Raw genomic sequence first — 22,130 nt, 5'->3', positions numbered from 1 at the left:
CTAGGGGGAAGAGAACCTTCCCAAGAAAAGGATACTCTTGGTCTTGTTGTGCCTGATAAAGAAGATGAAAGGATGATCTGCCACAAAAATAACAGCTGCACCAAGACTTCGTGATGCCAGTGCTGCTGAACTGGCAGCTGCTGCCTCTGTGCCTTCTTCATTGACTTCCAAATAACATTCGTGAAAAACTTGTGACAAAGACAGATCACCATTCTCTGACATTCCTGTGAAATCAGCTTTACCTTCAATGAAGGCATCTTGTATCCCCATCCTGCTCAAAGCAGATTTGAGACTGTATTTCTCTTTGAATGTGAACCTGGGCAGATAAACTTCCATTTTTGTTTTATCCATTAGTTCTGGGCTGGTCCATGCAGACAAGTTTTCAAAAGTTAATTCTCTTTCCAGCTGCATTTAGTAAAAAGAGAATCAGAAAATTACAGTGTGTTCAAAAACCTGTTCCCTAATGATTATTTTTTCTCTTTTATTAAATGGAGAACCAATTTGGAGATCTTTTTGACTAAAGCAGTATTTAAACTGTTCTCAGTAACTGTCAGGGAATATAGCAGGGTTAAATCATTGGTACAACAGTCTGGTTTATATGTTGTTCACATCTCTGTTCACTCTACATATTATTTACTGAAATATTTACTGAAAAGAGCTTTGTGGAGTCTCCTTCTCTGGAGAGATTGCAAATCCACCTGAACATTGTGATCCTGGGATCCCTGCTCTGAGTGACCCTGATTTAGCAGAGGCTTGGACTAGACCTTCAGAGGTGCCTTCAACTCTCACCATTCTGTGATTCTCAGCTCCATGAGGCTCAAGTTCACAGTAGTAGAGCAAGTTTGATATTTGTTTTTCCTTGACTCTGGTCAGCACCTTCCTTTTCTAGACTCATGACTGCAGCCTTGTCTTTCACCTCACACACACATACAGTAAATAATTCACGGATTCACAGAATGGTTTGGGTTGGAAGGGACTTTAGAGATCATCTAGTTCCAAACCCCTTGCCATGTGCAGGGACACCCACCACCAGACCAGATTGCTCAAGGCCTCATCCAGCCTGACCTTGAACACCTCTGGGGAGGGAGCATCCACGACTTCCCTGGGCAACCTATTCCAGTGTCTCACCACTCTCACTGCAAAGAATTTCTTTCTAATATCTAGTCCAAATCTACCCTCCTCAAGCTTCAATCCATTCCCCCTCATCCTATCACTACAAGCCCTTGTATAAAGTCCCTTCCCAGCTTTCTTTTAGCTGCTGTTCAGGTACTGGAAGGCCAATATAAGTTCTCCTCTGAGCCTTCTTTTCTCTGGAATGGAGACCCCCAACTCTTGCAGCCTGTTCCCGTAGTGGAGGTGCTCCAGCCCTCTGATCATGTCTGTGGCCCTCCTCTGGACTTGATGTCCCTCTTGTGCTGGCAGCTCCAGAGCTGGAAGCAGTACTCTAGATGGGGTCTCAGGAGAGCAGAGTAGTGGGAGAAAGTCACTTCCCTCATCCTGCTGGTCCTGCTTCTCTTGATGCAGCCCAGGATACGGTGGGCTTCTGGGCTGCAAGTGCACATCACCAGCTCACGCTGAGTTTATCATCAGTTGGCACCCCCAAGTCATTTTCCTCGAGATAGCTCTCGAGCCACTCCTCACCCAGCCTATATTTGTGCTGGATTGCCCTGAGCCATGTGTAGGACATTGTACCTGACCTTGTTGAACTTCATAATGTTGGCTTAGGCCCACCTCTCAAGCCTGTCTAAGTCCCTCTAGGTGGCATCCCTTCTCTCCAGCATGTCAATTGGACCACATAGCTTGGTGTCATCTACAAACATGCTGAAGGCGCACTCAATTCCACAGTCCATGTCACTGACAAAGATGTTAAACAACACTACTCCCAGTACCAAGCCCTGAGGGACACCACTCATCACTGGTCCCGATTTGGACATTGAGTCATTGACCGCAACTCTTTGAGTGTGGCCATCCAGTCAATTCCTTATCCACTGAGTGGTCAACCCCTCGAGTCCTTGATTTTCCAATGACACTTCTAGGGTTTTGTTGGAGTACATATGTTGTCATTCACTTTACCTTTTGTAGGCCAGTGATGTCACTTGGTAGCAGGATAAACATGCTGAGGTCATTGTTGACGTATGGAAGCTCAAGAACATCAGCCTGGACAGATTCTGCATAGGCCCAGTTAAATTTATCACTCAGGTACATCATGGGCACGGGTTTAGTTGTATGCTGCAACAAATCAAATTAAATATTTGCCATACTCTGAACAGTAAAGGACTGACTTAATGTAGCACAGAGGAGATTGATTGTATTTACTGTACAATTTGTTCACTGTGTCTTGGAGTATTCTTTATAGCTCAAAGCAGTAGAACACAGGATCTGCAGAGAACCTTGGAAAGGCACTTGGAATCTAAGCAGACTATCTGTCTCAGAAGACACCTATTTTAGGAAGCTGTATTCCACTCTAAGTTATCATATAGCTGAAAATGGAAATGTAAAGCAATAACCCATACAGTTTTGTTGTCTTCACTACCTTCAGAGAATATAAGCTCATTTCAAGTCAGCCTCTGACAATTTTACTTGTGGCTTACATGCCAGTACATGAGTGCAATCTTTGTTCTGAGGATAATGAAGAAAATGCATTACATGCTTTAAATGAAATTACTTTAGTGTTGCATGCATCTAACAATTATCAGGATTTTCTTGTTCACTATTTTCCACCTGTAATGTAGGATATAGGGCAGGATATTCTCATACCATGTTTATTCTGAAAGGTCTTTCTCTGGTAGCTTCAGCTTTGAACTTTTTTGCCCAGCTTCCTTTGAAGTAGAGTACATTTATCAGAACTAGCCTGGTGAGTGAATCAATGAACCCAGGAGGCAGCAGATTTTGGATTTTACCTAGAGAAAACAGGACAGTTACACATCTGTGTAATTTTCCTATTTCAGTGTAAGTGTTGGTACATTCTCTGCAGATATAAGCCATCGAAACTGTTAAGGGAAATTCATGAATCTACTTTGAGATTATTTGTGGGCCACGGAATCACAGAATCATTTCATCTGGAAAAGACCCTTGAGATCATTGAGTCCAACCATCAGCCTAACACCACCATGCCCACTAAACAATGTCCCAAAGTGCCATGTACACACATTTTTTTAACACACTGAGGGATGGTGACTCTACTAGCTCCCTGGGCAACCTGTTCCAGTGCCTGACCACTCATTTAGTAAAGAAATTTTCCTAATATCCTTGGTGCACCTTATGCCTAATTCCTCTCATCCTATCACTAGTTGCCTGGGAGAAGAGACCAACACCCTCCCCACTACAATCTCCTTTCAGGTAGTTGTAGAGAGCAACGAAGTCTCCCCTCAGCCTCCTCTTCTCCGGATTAAACAAATCCAGTTCCCTCAGCCACTCCTCACAAAATTTTTTCTCCAGACCCATCACCTGCTTTATTGCCCTTCTCTGGGTATTGTCCAGCACCTCAACATCATTCTTAGAGTGAGGGGCCCAAAACTGAACCCAGTATTTGAGTTGCAGCCTCAGCTCCTATACTGTGCCAAGTATAGGAACACAATCATATCTCTGGTCCTGCTAGCCACGCTGTTGCTGATACATGCCAGGTATATGCTGTCAGCCTTTTTGGTCACCCGAGCACACTGCTGGCTCATTTTCAGCCAAGTGTCAACTGGCACTCCCAGGTCCTTTTCTGCTATGTAGTTTTCCATCACTCTGCCCCCAGTCTGGAGTGTTGCATGGAGTTGTTGTTACTGGAGTAATCTTAGTTTGCAAAAGAGAGTAAGCCACATTCCTTCCATGCTCAGATGGAGAACACTAATTGTAGTAAGGGTGTGTCAGGAAAAATGTCCTGCTTTACCTTTCTGGGGTAAATTGGTTACCTGCTTTGGGCCTCTTAAATACAGAGACTTTGTTCAATGCCAAAATATTTTCTTTTTAAACTGGGAGACAGGAGGCTGGAGCTTACCTTCAGTCTGGTGTTCGATCTTGGAATTGATCTCTCTCCTGATTTCATCTGCTGCTTCTACAAAGTTAACTGATTGTGGCTCCACATTGTAGTATTTCTTGGCTAACTGTAAGTATTCCTACAGTGCAAGAGAGACACCAATCTTATATTTGTTGTGTGCCAATATGAATGCTAATAACTACAGCCAAACAGAGAAAACATGATAAAAATTACACAGAGTACAAATATAGCTTTTTGTCAAAGGAACAAAAATTTTTTTGGTGGACATATTCAATTTAAGTGTTCTCACCTGAAAATCTCTCTGATATTAGATATATATCCCATAAAACTAAAACGTTATGGTCTAAAGTCTCAGGAAAAGTCTCACAGAAAACACTTATGTTAAGAATAGCAATGCGATTTGTAGATGTAACGAAAATATTTTAAAATAAATGGTTTATGGTATGTTGCAATAGATAGATCATAAAGATTAAATGGCACTGCATAATCTGAATAAATGGCCTACTCACCTTGTTGAAATGTAATGATTTTTCTCCATATAACTGGTTGACACTTTTAAGCATGTGATTTTTATTTTGTTGGTTGATTTCAAAATTAAGTGCATAAAACAAAGCATGGATATTACCCCATCTGCCAATTTCTGTCTTGGAGAAAAACAGAAAGAAAAAGGTTGTTATTCATTTGTTGTGTAAAATTGCTCAAAATTTCTAATTTTTATATCTTCACACAGCTCCAAGTAAATATTTCTATTCAAGTGATTCTGTTCACCTGTATTGCAAAATAGGAGTTGATCTAAAACAGGAATGATTTGAAAGTATTAAAAGTTGAAGATGCAGTATAGATACTGGAAGTATCTCAGAATGAAAGTGTTAAGAGCCTGAACTACATAAGCATTTAATTGCTTGCAAGTGGATATTGTGAAACTACATATATACAGAGAATGAGAGACAGATCCTGACTGTTAAACAATGCCTGCAGATATGGCTCTGTGATTCCTTTCATTTATGATCTTGCTCTCATTTATTTATCTGATTTATTATTATATTATTATTATTATTGATTTTATTTATTTACTATTATATTTTATTATTTATTGGTTTTTTTTTGTCATTTATCTTTCGTTTATAATCTTGCTCTTAATGTTATTTTTTTTTTATGTTTCAGTAATTGCAGTAAAGTCTTTATATTGAAGTAACAGGATTAAATGAATGTGAGCTCAAATTCTCAGGTCAGCTCAGATCCAAATGAGCTCAATGAAGCTAAGATAGGAATTAGTAAACTAAAAAATGTGGAACTATGCTCTATTCATCTTGTCATTACATCAGAATTAGAGTTGTAAACAGACACTGAAATTTTTAAACTGCTAGAACAGTCCCTTTGCCCTACTCACAGTGCTCTGTAATTCTTACAGTTCAGATGAACACTGCTTATGAGGAACAATTCCTCTTCTGTTCATGCAGTACAAATGTGTTGTTGACATAGCCCCTAAAATAAATCTTCCCACCATGGGATGCAGATCCAAGTTCCCATTCACCAGAACTCATGACCACTGGCTCTTTTTGACCAGACTGCAGGGAAATGGCTCATTCCTACAAAGAAGGAGGATGAAAAATAGAAGGGAGAAGAGCTTGATACTATGGCTGAAATCTTCATGAGGAATACCAGCCTTTTCTGATTCAAAGGGACTACATTTGCTCTTACATATTCTCTGCCATGTGAAATGACACATACTTTGCTACAACACACCTGCCAGTATGTCAAAGAAATATATCAGGAATAGAATTATTTCCATACCTCTAAGATTTATTGTGAGTAAATGGTCTGCATAAGGAAATACCAACATATCAGCTTATTTTGTTAACCATTAACTGAAATGGAGACTAATTTCTGAAACATTTCAAGCATAGGTAGCCTGGAAAAGTTAATGTTCTGGTTTTTCTTGTCTTGATGCTGCAATCAAATGTGTGTGAGGGCAGCTCTGTTCTTGTTATTAGCTCTCTCAGATAGGAGCCTTGCCTGTTTAAAAAAAAAAAATTCTAAGTAGCTAGCTATTGAACAGCAATAATTTGAGAGAAAATTCTCTTCTCAAAAGATAAGGGGAAAATATAAAGAGATTTGTTGGCAGAGAACGGCAACATTCAGTTTAAAAACTTGCAAATCTGAGGTTAGTTTTTGCAATTCTGCCTATAAAAGGGGAAAGCATGTAATAAGTATTGCATGAGATGAAGTTATCACAGGATCCTGTACCAATTAATTGTGTACAGTATAGCTGAGGAAAGCAGATGTAAGGAAATGTAAATGTGGAAGGAAAATACAAGAAAGAGAAGGTGTGAACATGCCCATAGCTTGATCACTAAACTCGGTGAGATACCTTCTGGAAACATGCACATCTATTTGATAGATGTTCTTCTGTTCTGGTATAAACTTGCATTTTTAAGGTTGTAGTGACATTTCTGTCTCCTTCAACTTTGTTGAAATGAAATACCTAGAGTGGAAAAAGCAATAATAATTGCAACAATAGAAAATTTCCTGTTTTATTAAAATTTTTCAGTGATATCATGGGACTGGTGTAGGAGAGAGTCAAGCTCAGATTTTAATCTTGTGTCCAGTCCTGACTTAATATGAAATATTTGGTTAGATCATATGCACAAAAATGGTTTCTGAACACTAAGCTGAGGGATCCAGGGCAAAATCCTCATATGTCAGGTATTTCTAGAGGAATCTGCCTACTTTGAGTTGTGACCTGGGCTTACCAGTTAATACGTGGAGAGAGACAATTACCTCTAGATGGAGACTATCAAAGACGAAGTCCAACGAGAATGCTGCTATGTGTCAGGGAACATGAAAATCCTGCAGGCAGTTTCATGCCTTACATCCCTTGCTCTGGGCATGTGCACCTTACCCAGGCTGCAAAGGATTATGTCCAAACTTGGAACATTTTTCAGAAGAGTTATGCCTTTTCTTTGTTTGTTTTCCCTTCTTCATAATAGAAGATCACTCCTTTGTTATCCTGTTGGCTCTCCTTAGTTTTGTTAGGCCACTGCCTTAGCAGGTGGGACAACTTCTACCTCAGCAGATGCAAACTCACAAGCCTCACTTCCTACAACAGAAGCTAAGTAACTGTGTTGAGGCTGCTCTCACTGTCACCTTCTAAAGCTAGGACCTTTGTACAAATATGACTTGAGGATTTCAGCAATTTTGCCTGTAAAATGCAGATCCCAAAGAAAGGGTTGTACTCTCTGAGTGTGGATTTAGGTTTAGCAAAGTGCAACAGAGGTTTTTTCTGTGGGGTCATTTCCAGAGAGATGAGACACAAAATGGGAATTGTCTGTGACAGAGTAGAAGGAGAATCTAGGTCTCTGACTCCTTAGTGAATGTTCAAGTTACTGAGCTTTGGGATAAAGATCTCTTATTTCTGCTAAGATTTAAAAGCATGGGATCTATTTCCAGAGTGACCTATTTATTTGACCTGCACAAGCAGACAACTACTCTATTCATTAAAGTGTACATTCGGGGTGGAATGGGAGCTGGCACATAAGTGTGCAGAGTTTTGATGACAGCAATTTTTCTTCTTATGGCTTTCCTCTGTTCCATCACCATAAATTTCTTGCATAGAGGAGGTTAATCCAAGAGATCAACCATAGACAACTGCTTTTTGAAGCTCACAGACTCACCTTTGCTATCTGATCTGCAGTGCTGCCTTGGGCTCCCAAATAAACAGCAGCCAAGGCAGATGAAATACTCAAAGGAGAGAACAAAATGTTCTTGTCACCATCTTCCTGACACGTATATTTGAAAAAGTCGAGAGCAAAACTTGTGTTTGCTTTAATCAAAGCTTCCATTGTTTTGAACCTGCACAGAAAGGGAGAAAAGATACCAGCAATGAACCACTATTTAAGACTGCTATGTGCCTACAAGTTTCTCTTCAGTTTCTGAAGTTTCTTTCGTGATTTCAGGTCTTCTGAAAGTATTTATCTATATGAAGAACAAAGACAACTAGCCATATAAAATCATACATGGTTTAGATTTTTGTGCTTCACTGATCACATTAGCTATCATTTAGTTTAGGGAAAAAACAACCTCCAACCTTATTTTGTATTTGTCTGCCAGGATATTTATCATACTGTTCTTTACAGCACATTGGAGGGACAGCTGATAATGTAGCTGGCCAGTGCCTGAGCTAGAGTGTACTTAGAGACTGTCTTTTATGGCAACTTTTATGCTTCAGTTTATGCGAGAGCCTTTTGATGTTCATAAATGTAGTGAACAAATACTCTGGTAACAGTCCCAGAATCACAGAATTGTAGGAGTTGGAAGTGACCTCTGGAGATCATTTAGTCCAATCCCACTGCTAATGCAGGGTGACCCAGAGCAGATTTCCCAGGCAGGTTTTGAAAGCCTCCAAAGAAGGAGATTCCACAACCACTCTGGGCAGCCTGGTGCGGGGCTCCGGCACCCTCAAGTTTCCCTTTAAGTTCCAGTGAAACCTCCTGTGTTTGTACCCATTGCCCCTTGTCTATCACTGGGAACCACTGAAAAGAGCCCAGCCCCCTACTTTTGACCTCCTGTAGATATTTATATGCATTTATAAGATCCCTTCTCAGTCTTCTTTTTTTCCGATCTGAGGAACCTTAGGACTCTCAGCCTCTCCTCATAATAGAGATGCTTCAATGTCCTCACCATCTTCATGGCATCTCTTGAGTAGTTCTCTGAACTAGGGAGCCCAGGACTGGACACAATACCCTACATGTGGTCTTACTAGAGCAGAGTAGAGGGGGAGGAGAACCTCCCTCAACCTGCTGGCCGTGCTCTTCTTAATGCACCCCAGCACACTGTTGGTCTCCTTGGCCACAACGGCACATTGGTGGCTTATGGTGAACTTGCCCCTCAGAACAGTCAAAAATATTCCTTTAGGACAGGGCACAATACTCTTTCCAATATTTGGGCAAGCGCTGCCCCAAAGGCATGCTAATCATCTTGAATTCCTTGTTTGACTTTCAAAAACATCCTGAAAATCTGTCTTACAGCACTACCCCAGACCTGAGCTTCCCACTTCTTCTGCAGGACAAGTTTCCATTATTCAATAGACCACAAATGCTACTATTTAACATGGCCATTGCAGGTTTAGCTGAGCACTCCAGATAGGGATTAGGAGTCATTCTGGTTGATATAAAATGGCCTTAGAATAAAGACAATTTGAGTCCTGAGTAGATTGCAGACCAGGAGTTAATCTGATGTTAGTAAGAGTTAAAGAGCACAAGAACAAATTATCTGACTCAGGTGAACACAGAGGTTCTTACTCTGCTATGATATATATGCTAGCCAGTGAGTTCTAGAAACTGGACAGCCTGTGCAAAAAAATTGCTTCACCTGTATATTTTTAGACTTCCACCTTCTAGACCATACCTGTACCATCTCAGTCAATTACTTTCCCAAGCACTTGCTGATTCCAATTCAGATACTTACTTCCTTTTATTTCTACACATTTGTCAACAAAGCAATATCATCCAAGAGTAAATGAAACAATTTATCTCTATAAATCATTACAATACCTTGTTTTGTGCAGGGAGGAATACTGCTGCTCCAGGTGTCTCCAAGGTTTCTGCAGTTCACATGAAGGGTAGGGTGGATTTATAATGTGTTTGGCCAGTTCTGCAAAGGTTCTTGTGACTCATGACTGCAATTATGCCCTGACAGCCACATCCCTGTGGAGGAACTGAATCATCTCAGAGTTGGTGTGACGATAAGAATGATACTACACAAGAACTTTACGAAACTGACTGCACGAGTATTTCTATAAACACTTCTGTGGCAACTGGCTAGTAAGAACTTGAATCACACTACTTTGAACTTTGTTTCTTTTTGAGGTTTGGAGGTTTAAAAAAAAAAAGGGGAAAAAAAAGGCAGTTGCTGACTTGCTTCCTTTATGATTTATCTAGTGGAAATAATTTCTGAGGAACAGACAGAGAAAGCAGTGACTTCTGTATGAGTCTATGATCCGTTTCTTACTGAGAATATATTTGTCACTCCTGGTGGGTTTCTGTTTTAGAAAATCAGATTTTGCTAATCTTAGGGCATTCTAAGACTGTACAACCAGAGAAATGTTGGCACAGTGAGATAGTGAAGGTTAAGAAACAGGAACCAGACCCTTGCTTTTATTATCTGTGGTATTGCTAGAATCCAGTGTGGGTCTCAGATTAGATTTCATTTTTCTTCTTCTTCTGTTTCCTCACCCTGATCTGAAAGCATTCTGTTTGATCAGTGTAGCAACTCAGAGGTCTAGTCCTTATTTTCCCCAGAAATGGATATTAGATCAAACCTTCTTTCTTTTCTTGTCTTGCCTGGTTTTCTTTGCAGTGATACTACCCCTTCCTCTGCTGTCTTTTTTCTAGCTCTCCGTTTCCCCTCTGAGCCCTAACAAAAAACCCCCTGTGAAATTCTATCCTTGCCTTTTATTTCTTTCTTCACCTCTCTTGGAAACATGTATAACAGCTTCTTACCTCTCCAGGGCTGCCTTCTTGACACTGAGACTCACTAACACGATCCCTCTCCTCAGTATAAACAACTTTCTGAGAACTTTCTTTTGACCTGCTGTCTATGAGCATGAGTTTATCATGGACTTACCTTGTAGCTCAGTGACTGGTACAGAGGATTCTGTAATGAGGAATGAACAAAATTTGATTTAAGGCATAGGAAGGTGCAGCTGCAAGGGGTCCCTTGCCAATGGTGAACCTTCTGCGTCAATATAATTTGGCAACCAAAAGCTTTGTTAAAGTCACCTTCCTATTTGTGAGGAACTACATGACTTTAATCAGATGGCCCCTTGGGTCTTCTGAATTTGTAGCTACACAAGATCAGCGTGTCTCAGTGTCAGTGGGAACTAGGTCCATGTTACGTTTTGCAGAGAGCAGCACAGCATATGAGAGGTGTTCACTGCAGAATTAACCGTTTCCACTGCTCCTGGGAATGTTGTAATAAGTTTGCATCAGCCTTAACTGATTTCCAAAGCTTAAATGATTTGAGCAATCTTTTTGAATTAAGCCATGTTCTTGAGTGAGTGATGGATACACTGAATAGACTTCATCCCTTTGAGTAATTACTGTGGATTTTCTGGTTTTAAAGCAGGGGTCAATTTAATTTCCTAATTTGTAATGCTGCTTGTTGCTATATATGGAGTGGGTGAGGTTTCAGTTTATAAGAAGCACTAGGTTAAACTGGATGAGAGACTTGTGATTTTGGACAAGGTTTTAAAGATACCTTTTTCAAAACATCTCTTGAACAGCATGGCTTGTCACTAGCAAAAACAACAACAACAAAAAAAAACCAACCAAACTTACATACCAAATAACTAAAATTCTACTCCTCTTGAAAGACAGCATATGCTGAATCACTGTGATGGATGGATGATATTTTCCTTTAAATTAGCACCACCAGAGGACAGGGCTCAATGGGTGGTGCTGCTTTTGACTCTAAATAGCAGCAGCACTCTTACTCCCACTCTATACTATGTCAACACATCAGCACTTTAGAAGACTTATATTTGTATTAACACTCTCCTTCCTACTGGAAGAAAACCTGTGGGCTTTTTCATTGTAGGCATTCCTGTTTTCATCTGGTCAGGATAAACATTGGCAGGATATCAGTGCCATGGTCAGATCTCAGCTATATAAATGCATTTTGTTCTCCATCACGGAGAAACAATAGCTTCTGCTTTTACACAGCCTTTTCTGTGGCTGATTTGTATATTCAGATGCTGGTTTGTGGTATAACAAGTGACCCTGCTTTAGCAGGAGGGTTGGACTAGATGATCTCCAAAGGTCCCTTCCAACCCTTACCATTCTGTGTTAACAGGATTTTTATGCAGGATAAGTTTGTACTGTCCTGACATCTCAAAGAGGTTTTACATTTAAGCGAGATTGGTTCTTTGGGTATTTTTTTCCCTTTTATGTTTTGGTTGAGAATACATGTGTCTTCATTTTGAAACAGCGTAGATACAGCTATCTGATGCATACCTCCTATGAGTAAGTTTTCAAACCGACCCTTGCCTACCAGTCCTTGCTGACATACTTTAACAGTATTTCAGACCTTATGAGTTGCCAGAGGGTGTGATGATTTCCTGTATAAATATTGCTAAGGTATTTTTTTTCACGTCTGCAGAAAGCAAAGGTGTGGTGAAATTTGACAGGACCGGCACAATTCATCATACTTTACAACTCCTTCTACATTATTTGGCCTAGACACAGTTATTAATAAATACAGTGTTTGTCTTTTGAAAATCAGCTCTACTAAGAGGCATAATCTGTCTGAGAAAGGACAGGAGAGTTTCTCTATTCGTGATTGTGCACACTGTTTTCACATATGCAAGAGTGCAGTTTTCCCTTTAATGAATGAGGTAATGAGTATCCCAGGTAGCAGTTAAGATCAAAAATATGAAGGGTGAGCCTGAATTTTTCAGCTGTGATACACAGCACTGCATTAGTAATAATGACGTATTTCTGGCTTGTATGGAGCATGCTAGTTCCCTCCTGACAGATCTCAATATTGCATGTTAACCCAGAGTTAGGGCAGACTCCCATTTCTCATCTTTCCCTGTTCCTTGTGGGACTACTGAAACTAAAACTGTATGACTAAGTATTTTCCAGATGCTCCTTGAACTCTGACAAGCTTGATGCAGTCACCACTTCCCTGGGGAGCATATTCTAGTAAACAACCATCCTCTCAATGAAGAATCTTTTTCTAATGTCAAATCTGAGCTTCTGCTGATGCACCTTCATTCAATTTTCTGGTGTCCTATCTCTTGGTGGTGATGAGGTCACTCTTCAGCCTTCTTTTCTCCAAGCTGAGCAAACTAAGCAATCTCAGCTGCTCTTGTAAGTCTTGTCTTCAAGGTCTTTCACTGTCTTGGTCACTTTCCTCTGGGCAGACTCTAAGAGTTTGATATCTTTCTTATATTGAGGTGCTCAAAACTGTACACAGTACTCAAGGTGGTGCCACACCAGTGCAGGGTAGACTGAAACAATCACCTCCCTTGACCAATTGGCTATGCTGTGACTGATGCCCCCAGAGCACAGTTAGCCCTTTTGGCTGCCAGGGCATGCTGCTAACTCATTGAACTTGCCATCAACCCAAACATCCAGATCTCTTTCTGTGGGGCTGTTCTCCAGCCTTTTGTCCTCCAGTTTGTATGTATAGCCATCCCAAATGAACTTGAAATACTCCAGGTGAAATTTATTTGCTTAAATGTTTTTATTATGATTAAAAGAGTAAATGAGTATATCAGCAAGACCTATTAGACATGGATACATGGAAAACAATTTGAAGAGTATCATGCTGTATTTGGTCTCGACAACTGAGTCAGAAGGATGTAAGGAGAAATCTGAATTTTAAGATTTCTATAATGCATCTTTTGAAATTGAGGAAAAGCCTTGTAGTAACCAGAGCACAAAGAAATGCAGTTGCCTTGTCAGAATGGATGGTGACAGTTTAATCTGGGAGCTTTCGAGTGACTAATTCCAAAGGAGTAACCACAAAGCTGGGTGACAGAGAAATTTGGTTTAGAAGACTGCATCTTTTTTCCATAAAACTTCTGCTGATAAATGTGTTATTTTAGTGTGATGATTCAGCACTGTTATTGTTAACTTGCACCAGGAACATTTCTGTTCATGCTCATGGTATCTTTGGGTCCAATTTTCATTCCCTTAACTCTTCACCCATGAGTAAATAATGTTAGTTTGAAGAAAGGAAAAGCAGAAGGGGTCTTTTTTATGACATAATTTCTCTGACTTAAGTTTGGGGGGTTTTATTTTAAATAAAGCATTCTGGTTTTAGAAAATATGCATGAAAAAGAGAGTATGTGAATCTTTTTATCCATGATAATGCAGCACTTGGAGTCTTGCTGTGAGGGAAAAATCAGCTCTCTTCTCTCTAGGGGGAAACGCATCTGCCAAAAAAGAGGATGCTATTGGTTGGTATGTGCTTGATCAAGAAGAGGAAAGGGTGGTCAGCCCTAAACTCTTCAGAGATGCTTGCATCCTCTATTCCAGCTCCTGATGAGCCTACCACTTCACTGCCTTCTTCATAGATTTCCACGAATGCTTCATGGACAGCTTCAGATATCTTCAGGCTCTCTGCTGAAGATATGCCAGAGAGATTTGACGATGAGCGGAAGAGGTCAGTCACACCCAAGGCCACTAAGACAGATGTGAGGTTATATTTTTCCTCAATCTTCATGCGAGGGAGATAGACTTTCAGTTTCCTTTCTTCCATGACATCAGAACTGGTCCACTCCACGAGTTTTTCAGAGGTGATTGCAGTCTCAAGCTGCAAGGAGACAAGCAAATAAGATCTTTAGGTTGAGAGCATGATTTCTTTTGTGGCAGGGCAGGAATGGTGGTGTTTTGCTGTTTGATTTTTTTTTTTTTCCTTTAAACTGGCTGCTCTGGTCATGGTATTTTTTCTAGGTATGGCTACTCTTCAAATTTCACCTAAATCTCTTCCCTATTTATCTTCTTGGTTTTGAAAATATGTTCCAAATATGATTATGTGTTTTTGAGTTGTAAACTCTGTCTACATTTAAGACCTCCATGTAATCAAATGTTAATGGTAACCAATTGCTGAGACCTGAACTATCAATCATTACTGAAAAAAGCCTGTGTTCAAATGCCTCTTTGTTTTGGTAACCTTTTAATGAGCCATCATCTATTACATTACTTTTCAGACTAACTACAGTCGTGCTTACAACAATAAGCACAACTGTTCCTATCAACAATAGTGTGTTGTGTACAGTTTATTTTATGAAATCGCTTTAACCATTTCTGTACCCCTGATATTCAGTTTTTAGAGAGTTTGATTTTTGAAGGAAGGAAGCATGTCGAATACTGTCAAACCAAGCAATAATGACAGTAATGTTAACATGAACATGTTCAGTGTGCAGGGATGGAGGTATAAAACCTTTGAAGTTCAAGCTGGTGCAGTAACATCTGCTTAGCTAAGAAGAATCTGTTCTGTGGAGATCAGTATTTAGCCCACTAAAGCAGTTTCTTAAGCAATTCATGCTCAACACAAACTACTGCAGGACACTGAGAGAGCTCCATGCTTCTATGCCAGTATTCAGATCTGTGTTGGTGAAGTGTTTTAGGGTAAGTTTGTTGTGAAAGGTTTTACAGCACCTACATTTCACTGTATTTATGATTTTCTACAACCCAGCTGCCAGGACCATACCTGCTCCAGGCCAGAGGCATCATCAGGCAACAGGACCAACAAGCTCAGCTGCCTGCTGGAATATGGAATCTCCAGGATCTTCACTTTCTCTGTAGCCACCTCTGCCACTTTAAATGAACCAATCTGATACATCATCTGCACAGGTTTGCTTTCTTGCTGCAAAACCAAATAAGATAAAATAGTTTTCACAAAGAGTGCAGAAATGTCTACTTATGACTAAAACTACTGATTGCTCTTATTCAGGAAGATTTTGTAACTACTGTACACTTCCTAAATTCTAGAAGATGACACTTTAAGGAGACATATGTTCAGGTACCTCAGTCATTCTGAAAGGCACAGTCTGGGTATCTTCATCTTTAAATGCTTTTTCCCACAGTCCTTTGAAGTAAATGGCATTGACAAGGATCATCTCAGTCTGGTGATCCACAGAGCTCGGTTGGAGGATGTTTCTTATCATTCCTTTAAGAATGCACAGGAAAAGACACATATATAACACACCCTTGTATTACATATCTTACTTGGCAATCACAACATTAAATGAAGGGTATAGAATGTAGGGGGAGGAGGGGATAAGGTAGGGACATTGGTTTAGTTTTGCAGTTGTAATCTTTTACTTCTGAGGTTGAATTCCCTCAGTGCTGTTAGCAATAGCTGTTGTTTCGTTCTCTGCCAAGGATTATGACAAATACAACACCCAGAGATTTATTTGTTACAAAATAAGTAAACCTGTTTATTTTGTGAGAATGCAAAGAACCATTAGAACCTTTTAAGCCTAGGTGGTCTCCAACCCAAGCAGTAAACATAAATAATTATTGTTTCAAACCAAAGCTCAAATGAGATGCTTATGTAAAGAAGGTAGCAGAAAAGGAAACCAGAATTCTACTCTGCTTCCTTTGTATACTTTGTTCTTGTTTATTCTGCAGTCCTCATGCATGTAGCAAGCTTTCCCCTTAGTCCTTTCCCAGCAGTAGCTTGATTATGTTGTGATTTTCTCCTTCAGAGCATGACATCACACTAGAGATTGTGACTGTGAATATTTTCATTTCAGTCAAAATTCAATGTCTCTTATCTGTGAGATTCAGACCACATATTTCAACATGAGAATGTTTTTAAGGAGCTAGGAAGAAGTTGGAAGAGTAGAGAAACAACATGGAGATGCAGCAGGGTTAAAATCCCAGTTGTGCACATCCCTTTCTCTGCATTTCATACACCTCTCTACCATTCCTTAACTCTGTAATTTTGCATCACCCTTTATATTTTAAGACATCTCAAGTGCCTTATGACTACATGTAGTACTCAATATGCACCAAAGAACCCTGGGAAGTTTCAGGACAAAGTGCACTGCTCAAAGGATATCCACATTGTCAAATCATTTGTCATTGCTTACAAAGCACATTCTAGTGCTGTCCCTTTCATCAGGACTGTGTCATATACCCACAAAGCCCCTACAGATACAGAGAGTTTTACAGAAAGGATATTTTGAGAAAAACAAAGAAACAACCAAATCAAATGTTAAATAATAGTTCTATATCCTAGAACTGATCTATTATCCAAGAGAAGGAACAGAAGACGACATCTGGGGTGACGTTTTTTTTATCTCCTGTCTTAGGTGTTCTCATATGTTGTTCAAACATAGCAGCACAAGAGAAAATACCTGTATTGATACTTAGTTTGCTCTTACCGCTTGTCTGACTTTCAACCCAGGAATTGATGATCTCTCTGGCTTGATCTGCAGCTCTTTGAAAGTTGATAGTTTCCACACCATCTTTATACAGCTCCTTCACACATTGTAAGTATTCCTGCAAGGGAAGAGTATACTCTTTCCAGATCAGAATATCAAAGCATTTTGCAAATGCGAGATGCATGAAATTAATCTGAAATTAACAAATCTGTATAACCTGCTAATTAAGGTTAATGATTAAGCTGTGATTCTAGTTCATAAGAATCTGAAGTTTTAACATTCATTGCTTCGAGAAAGAGTATAGGCTGGCATTTAAAAAAAAATATTTTCCAGAACTGAGTTTGATCCAAAAAAATGGTATTTATTTCAGTTGAATAACAGTTGGGCTTTTTTTCCCATTTTGCCTATTATTAAACTTTTTATTTTGCAATGATATTGTCCTGTAATTTCAGATTAAAGATTTCTTATAATGGGAAAACTTGGAATATTTTTGAGTACCTGAAGCTATTATTCAGGTTTGGTTTACAAGCTGAGAAAACAATTGGAGTTAATTATTTCTAACAAAAGTTACCTTTCTTAACAACCTTGACATGATTGGATCGTGATGGTACTTTGCATGAACATCTTTTTGTACAGGGACATTTTCTCTCAAGACTGCATAGGATTAGAGCAGTTGTGAATCCTGTCTTCCATATGGAAGAAAATGTCTTTAGCAGAACCTCAGCTTCTGATAGGTCTTTCACATTACAGAATGGCAGAGCCTTGACAAGCAAACACACTCCAGTCAGACGTAGAGCAACTCACCGGCAGGATTGGGTATGTCTCCTCAGCATAAAGTCTACTGGCAAAACTGAGTGAATAATTGTCGCTTCGTTTGATGATTTGGCTGAACAAATCTTTAAGTGAAAAGTGGAAGCTTCCAGATGTGCTGCACTGAATTGTTGGCATGAAGACAAATAAAAATATACATGACATTATTGTTGTTTTAGTATTTAATAGGTTTCTAATCAGATGCTTCTTACAAAACTGTTGTTCATCCTGTATGTCTTGTTGTTATAAATATACCAGTGTAGTAATTTTCTTTAAACATCCAATTCTTTGCTGGGTTTTTGCTGTAATTTCTTCACATCTCTCTCAGGGGGACTCTTAATTACTTGCTACAGTAGTCTAGCTCCACTAGATCAGGTAAGCTTTCCTTCATTCCCAATTAACACCATTTAATGAGTAACATTCAGCTCTCTCATTTAAACATAAACGTATCTCTACTTTTCCCTATTTGCCCAATATTGTGATTCTGGGCTTCATCTTCCACCTTGTTATGAATCCTCCCCTTTCTCTCTCAACATTGCCCTAAATCTGGATGCAGACCACTAGCTGCCAGTTAGAGAGGAGTTGGACCTGCTAAGAGAGTGATGTATCTGCTAGGTTCTGCTTTTAGGAGAAAGTGACACAGCAAAGGAGACAGAATTATTTCTTTACCTGAGATTCAATAGTCTCCCTGAATCCCACGATTTTGTCAAAGGGAACCACCTGTAATTGAAAGTAATAGTAGGTTATGTAACTGAACTTAACATATGATGTTTGAAATTAATCTGTTGGCTGAGAAGCTGCATGATTCAAACAGTGCAAACCATCTGTACCATCTCTGAATAGTTGTGCATATTGTTGCCTGCTTAGATGATCTCTTTTTCTATTGAACATCTAGAAATCAGCTCCACTGTGTGCTACTAATAAACATTCTTACAGGTATCAAGCCAGTCACTCTCTATGAAGGAAACAAGAGCTGCAGGAAACCCATGTGAAATATTTTGTAGTCCAGAGTCATGTTTGACTCTTTCCCTCAAGATTCTATCTACTTTTTTTAAAAAAGGAATATGTAATTCTCTTTCAGAATCCTACTGTTAACTGATAAAATTAAAATTAAATCTAGGTTCAAGATTTCTCACTCATGCATTTGTTTAACACTGTGGAGTTTGAAGTGGCTGAAGCTTCTGATAACTCTGTGTCCTGAATTTCTAGCCTCTGAGCTGTACAAGGGAGATTATCATATAATTAAGCAGTATAGTTCTATTGAACAGAAAAAGCTTAAGTTCTTAAGTGTAGCCTTACCTTTTCTATCTGAGCCCTGGTGTTTTCTCTTGAACCTATGTAGACCATGGACAGAGCTGAAATGATGGTCAGAGGGGAGTACAGGATGTTCTGGTTGACATGCTGGACTTTCAGCTCCCTGAATACATCAAGACCAAATTCGGTGCTTGCTACACCAATAGTGCCCATTGTGAAACTGGTATTGTCTAGAGCAAACAGCAGAAGAATAATGACAATTTAATGATGATATACCATGCAAATATAGAGCAATGCACTTTTTAAGGCAATGAAATACAAAGAAAGCGGGTTTGAAGTCATTCTGTGGAAACATTCCTATTGTTCACCTGTTGTACATGTTAGAAAATCTGAATTAATTAATCTGTTTCTTTTTGTGTTTGTATTCAGCTGCCTTTTGGACAGTAAAGTTCCCTAGAGGTCTTAAATACGTATGTGATTTCTGTGCATCTGTTCAAAGTAGGCAAACAATTGCCTGTGCTTATTTTCAGGATTCCTTGGTACTTTGTAGTACCTTCAATGTAAGCAAGAAAATATGAGCTGTCTTTGATATAACTGCAAAGCTGGATATTGGAAGTGCAAATTTTAGTAGACTTACTCTAGTTTTGGACAGATATCAGTAAAAGCAGACTTCCGCTGACTATTTTTATTCTCTAAAAATAAAAAATGCAGTAAAAGATCTATCTGTTGCACAATACTTACTTAGATCTTACAGCTGATCTTCAAAGGTTCTGTTTGCCCTTGTTTCAGCAATGGATAGACAATAGATGATTTGCCTAAATTCTTGTCTAGAGAAAGACTTGTGCAGAGAATTTGCATTCCATCCTATTGCATTTTCATACAGATTGCTTTACTTAAATATATCTCGGTAGACTACACTATAAACTTTCTGAGAAATTAAATTTTGTTAGTGACATTCAGACAGAATAGAAACACAGGCATGATAAAACAGCAATGTCTACCGTATTACAGCACTGTTAAATGAGTATTTGTGGCATAGAGCAGTAAAATCTTTATTATTTGCTTCTGTCTGAGGCTGTCACAAAGTGCTGGACACTGAAAGTCCTGTACAGCCACTGTGCTTATAGAAAATATAACTATTGATATCAGGATGAATCTAGTTTCCTTCCAGTGATTTATAGAAACTGTGAAAATTAGTTGTCTCCCAAAATCTCTCAAAACCTTATGTAGGTGTTTAATACTTGGGTCTTAAGTTTGTATTTGGAGTACTAAACTCCAGTAAGGTTTTTACTCACAACCATGTATACAGAAGCATTTGCACACACAGTTCTCTAATTCTCTTTTGTGTCCACAGGTTCATATTTATAGATTGTTGTAAAAATACATCTATACATTCACACATACATTTTTTATCTCGGGTGATGTTCACCAGAGCTATTTTCTAGGAATGCAACTGTTGGAGAAATTGTACACTAAAATAAACCTATGAAATTCACTGAATGACACAGTCTTCCTCTCAGTGCACTCTGTTGAACTGGAAGTCAAACAAGCAAATTTATTCTTTGGCTGCCAAAATCAAACTAGAAAAGGTAGTGAATGAGAGGATGAACTGCTCTGAAAAAAAAAGAGTATTTTAAGCACAAAAGAATATTTTAAAGCACAAAGGATAAACTTTTTAAAAGTCTCCTAAAAAAAAAGAAAATACTTGATAAAACAGGTTAAAATGCATGCACAGAAGGTTTGTAGAGAATATCCTATAAATACTTTACTCTTGAAGATATTAAACACAACAAAATAATTGCTGTCTTTTAAAGTTTAGGCATAAACAAGAAATTGTATAATGAGAAGGTAAATTTTCGTAGAAAAATATCTACCTTTGGAGCTTCAGCACCGCAGACAATACAGCTTCCCAAGTGCAGGTATACAGACTGGTAGAGTCCTTGAGAATTTATACAGTCCGATCTGTAACCTTCTTGCTGCTGCTTTTCAAAGCTTGACCTTTGTCAACATGAAAATAATTTATTAGGATTAAGTCATCTTTTACTTTGAATGGATCCATTTTTAATTGAAAGGAGAGCAAATATTAGTTTTTTAACCTGCGTAATCCGGTTTTTGCTGCCAGTACATCAGGACTGTTGGACTGGAGAGAAAAATGGGAAATAATACTCATGTTCCTTTAAGCCTGATTTGTAACTTGATACTATGATGCTAATAAAAACAAAACCTGTGAAAATCTTTGTGATGAAAACCATAATTGTCTGTCAATAATAGTTTGTTACTATGGCTGTAGTAGCAGATCTCTTTCAATAGATCATTTTTGAATGTAGAAAATGTATCTGAGTCATGCTAGGGAAGATAAAAATGAGAATAGGACTTGATTTATTAATCTACTAACAAAAGTAGGAAAATGAAGAAGTGTGTGAGAGAAAACCAACTGAGATCAAAGTAAAAACAGGCACATTTTCTTTGAAAATTTGGAATATTAATAAAAGCTCTTCTGATGAGTATGAGGGGTTTGTAGCAAACTTTTATTCTCAGGGAGTAATAGCAAAATGTAGCTCAAGACAAAGTTAAAATTAGTCAGGTCCAAATGCATCTCTGGCATGCACCTGCAGTGTATCTCTCAGCTCTTCAATGAATAAATCAATGGCCTGGCAGATGACAGAGGAACTGTGAAATCCAGCTCAAGGGATGTTCATGCTCTGTGGGACACTAATAATATACAATACAAACATATTTCAGTTACAGAAGTGTTTAAATTATAAAAGCTATTGTTCTGTATTGAAATAACAGAATGGACAAACAGTAAAGAAAACATTCTGACCTCTGTAAAGCATTGTGTGATTTTAAAAAAGGAGGAAAATCTCGAAGTCAGTGCCTTGTCATTTTAAAAAAAGTATATGGAGATGATTGTGATCTCTCTTAAAGAGAAGAGGCATTTTAGTGCAATTTTGTTTTTCTCAGTCTGCTCCCATTTGTGAAAACAAACGTGTCATAGAAATCTACATTCTCCTTGTCAAGCTGTTACCAGGTATCAGTGAAGTGGTTTGGTTTTGTTTGGTTTGGGGTTTTTTGGTTTCCCAAAGGTAGTCTGACTGATATATACCTATACTTAAGGACAGAAAAATTCTTCTAAGTCAGACCTTCTGCTTCTGTTTCAACCTTTAAAGAAGCCTAAAA

At 38.8% G+C, this 22,130-nt stretch overlaps 2 protein-coding genes across 2 annotated transcripts; both read right to left on the bottom strand.

The window, feature by feature from the left end:
• On the bottom strand, positions 1–7,827 carry LOC128967796 (serpin B10-like). Its single transcript, XM_054382035.1, has 7 exons — positions 7,660–7,827; positions 6,357–6,470; positions 4,495–4,629; positions 3,986–4,103; positions 2,758–2,900; positions 2,074–2,229; positions 1–405 (listed from the first exon to the last, which is right to left on the bottom strand). The coding sequence occupies exons 1-7, from the start codon at positions 7,825–7,827 to the stop codon at positions 1–3; spliced, it is 1,239 nt and encodes a 412-aa protein (XP_054238010.1).
• A 6,082-nt stretch (positions 7,828–13,909) lies between these two features.
• Positions 13,910–19,163, bottom strand: LOC128967439 (ovalbumin-like). Its single transcript, XM_054381557.1, has 7 exons — positions 18,996–19,163; positions 18,366–18,416; positions 17,691–17,819; positions 16,887–17,004; positions 15,522–15,664; positions 15,206–15,361; positions 13,910–14,305 (listed from the first exon to the last, which is right to left on the bottom strand). Exons 1-7 carry the CDS (start codon positions 19,161–19,163, stop codon positions 13,910–13,912), a joined length of 1,161 nt encoding a protein of 386 aa, XP_054237532.1.
• Between the last annotated feature and the right edge of the window lie 2,967 nt (positions 19,164–22,130).

This window comes from Indicator indicator, chromosome 6 (assembly GCF_027791375.1).
Source record: "Indicator indicator isolate 239-I01 chromosome 6, UM_Iind_1.1, whole genome shotgun sequence".
Lineage (NCBI taxonomy): Eukaryota > Metazoa > Chordata > Aves > Piciformes > Indicatoridae > Indicator > Indicator indicator.
This window is presented reverse-complemented; position numbering and strand designations above follow the sequence as displayed.